This window comes from Bison bison, unplaced genomic scaffold, assembly GCF_000754665.1.
Source record: "Bison bison bison isolate TAMUID 2011002044 unplaced genomic scaffold, Bison_UMD1.0 scf7180017863969, whole genome shotgun sequence".
In the NCBI taxonomy this organism is placed as follows: domain Eukaryota; kingdom Metazoa; phylum Chordata; class Mammalia; order Artiodactyla; family Bovidae; genus Bison; species Bison bison.
The window spans coordinates 8,845-11,712 of NW_011494541.1; the positions used below are offsets into that span (position 1 = coordinate 8,845).

Below are 2,868 nucleotides of genomic sequence, written 5' to 3' on the forward strand. Positions count from 1 at the left end.
CACAGCAGGTCTGGTTGTTTGGTCCTTGTATGTCAAGGGAACTGGAAACCATGATTTGACTATTGGTCAACCCAGGGGGAATGTTCTAATGTTAATTGGTTGATGATCATGTTTTGTTCACCTGATTGCTTGGCACAAACATCAACATCGATAATGTGCATCTGGTGTCATTGTTGGGATCCTGAGTTTCACTTGCCATGTCTGGTTATGGAGCATGATGTACCTATGGGACCTGTTCTCAATAAAAGCCTCAGATGCTGAGGCTTCCCTGGGCAGAGCCATGTTGCACACATGCCTCTAGTTTGTTGCTAGAGAAGAGAGAATGTCCTAGGTGGCCCCAGAGGGGCAAGTACTCAAAAGCGCATGTCCAAACTCTCTGATTCACCCGAAAAGACGTCTTTTTCCTGTTGCTCTTGATTTGTATATTTTTGCTCTAATAAACCTCAGCCATGACTATAATCTGCTTTTGAGTCTTGTGAGTCCTTTTTCTAAATCAGTAAAATTGAGGGGAGGGTGGCCTTCAGATATCCCGGACATAAAGGGACTTAGTACAATGTCTGGCAAGTAGTACACATCCAATATATGCTAGCTATGGAATTTAACTGACCCTGCTGAATGTGACAGGGGACTGACCTCACTGTACTAGAATATAGGCTGGGACTGCAGGATTTTGTCTGGTTTTCTGAACCATGCTCTTGGAAGTGGGCAGGGATAACCTCTCATCAGTGAGGAAGCTAGAAAATATAACTCCAAGGTTTTCCCCTGGCCTCCCAGCCCTCTGGATTCTAAGTAAGAAGGTACCCTGTGAAGAAAATGGGTAGATATCCGACCTCTATCTGGGCCATTCTGAGAATGCACAACAGGGCAAACTCTCTTTATCAATTTGAAGGGTAACCAAAAGAATCAAAAACCTTGAGAGTGGGGGCTGGAGCCTGGACCCTTACTTTGGTAGCAGTCATCAGAAGCAGTGGTATTAGAAATGAGTATTGGGACTTCCCTGGTGGTTCAGTGGCTAAAACTCCACACTCCCAATGCAGGGGGTCTGGGTTCTATCCCTGGTCAGAGAATCACATGCTGCAGCCAAGGGTTTGCATGCCACAGCTAAGAACTGGCATGGTCAAATAAATATGTTTTTAAAAAGGAAATAACTATCAGGAATTTCCCCAATGCAGCCAGAATCAAGCACACAGAGCCATTTCCACCACACACTGGGCACCAGAGAAAGACAGTCTTAAACTGTGAGGACACTCTGTCAAAATTTAAAAGATAGTTGGGTTGAGACTTCAGTTGAGGGCTAATCCAAGGGAAAGAGGAGCCCAGGGTACCCATCTTGCAATACCTTTCTATATTTGTGTGTGTGTGTGTGTGTGTGTGTGTGACTGGTTCACATTTAACCGTGTGCCTGTGTCCAACTCTTTTCGACCCCATCAACTGTAGCCCTTCAGTCTCCTCTGTCCATGGAATTTCCCAGGCAAGACTACTGGAGTGGGTTGCTATTTCCTCCTCCAAAGGATCTTCCCAACCCAGGGATCAAACCCACATCTCTTCCATTGGCAGGTGGATTCTTTACCACTGCACCAGCTGGGAAGCCCATCCAAGTGACCAGATCTACGTTGTTGTTGTTCAGCCATCAAGTCGTGTCCAACTCTGTGCGACCCCATGGACTGCAGCAGGCTGGGTTTCCCTGTCCCTCACCATCTCCCAGAATTTGCCCAAGTAGATCTAAGATACTTCCCAAAGAGATTTATACCTCTAAAATACAATAATAATTACAACAAAATCAGTTGTTATGTCACACATTTATTTACTATTTTTCAAGTAAATTGCCTCGAGATGGATATAAGTCTAATCTCAATAGTGATACCAAGTGGAGTTTTCCTCTACCAGGTTCTTAAATATGGTGAGCATATAATAATTCATAGAAGCTTGCTTCTTCTGCATGGGTGGTCTTTCTTTTGATCCCTTAATTATTTTGGGAGTTTTTATAGATGTCTTCCTTGCATTTTATATTGCACATTATAATCACCTCCCTGTCACTCTCACCATCACTGTTGTATGTTGTGATATCACTGTCACTCATGTTGCCATACAGTGTGTTGTATTTGGGTTGTTTCTTTTTATACGACTTGTAAAAGTGCTTCAATTCCCGTGAAAACAGTGGAACTGGAACATGCTTTTTATTTGCGTCTGAAACATGAGTGATGAACGGCTCAGAAACAGCTCTGCAAACAAGGCACTTTTCCTTGTAGCATCGACAAAACTTCACTGGATGAGGCCTAGATAATATTTCTGCCCTACCTGCACTAGCTGGGCATTTTAGTTTAAGATATCTCTGGCGTTTGGTCAGTTTATCTACACTTGATTGCTCAGGGAAGCTTTGATTGTTTGGATAGGGTAGAGGAGTTTTGGTTGGCTTGGCCCAACACTGTAGACTTGGTGGCCAAGTTGGCTTGATGGCCTTCTCTGGATAGGATGGACTGACCTGACTGACTAGCTTATGGGCATGAGCCTGCCTATGTGCCTTTTTTGGACTGCGTGTTCTATGCAACTTTTCCTGGGGGGGTGATCCTAACACTTTTTTGGGAGCTGATGGCTTGGATGGTTTTTTTTGACTCGAGGGCCTGACTAACTTTTCTGCACTTGAAGGAACTTTTCGTGGACTTGAGGGCCCAGATGACTTATCTATTCTGGATACCACAGATTGTCTTTCTGGATCACCCAGACCAGCAGTCGGTGACTTGGAGTCAGTAAATGATATTTTAGATGACCTGGATGCCTTGATGGTGATATCTTCTTTCTTGTCCCTGAAAATACAGAGGATTTGGAATATGACAATTTAAATCAGAGGAGTAAGATTACTGTTACCAG

At 43.9% G+C, this 2,868-nt stretch overlaps 1 protein-coding gene across 1 annotated transcript; it reads right to left on the minus strand.

Moving 5' to 3' along the window:
- Window positions 1-1,783: 1,783 nt before the first annotated feature.
- LOC104984282 (uncharacterized protein CXorf66 homolog) lies at window positions 1,784-2,804 on the minus strand (the record flags this gene model as incomplete). Its single annotated transcript, XM_010833947.1, has 1 exon — window positions 1,784-2,804. A coding segment is annotated over one exon (841 nt), but the record flags the coding sequence as incomplete, so codon positions are not given.
- Window positions 2,805-2,868: the final 64 nt, after the last annotated feature.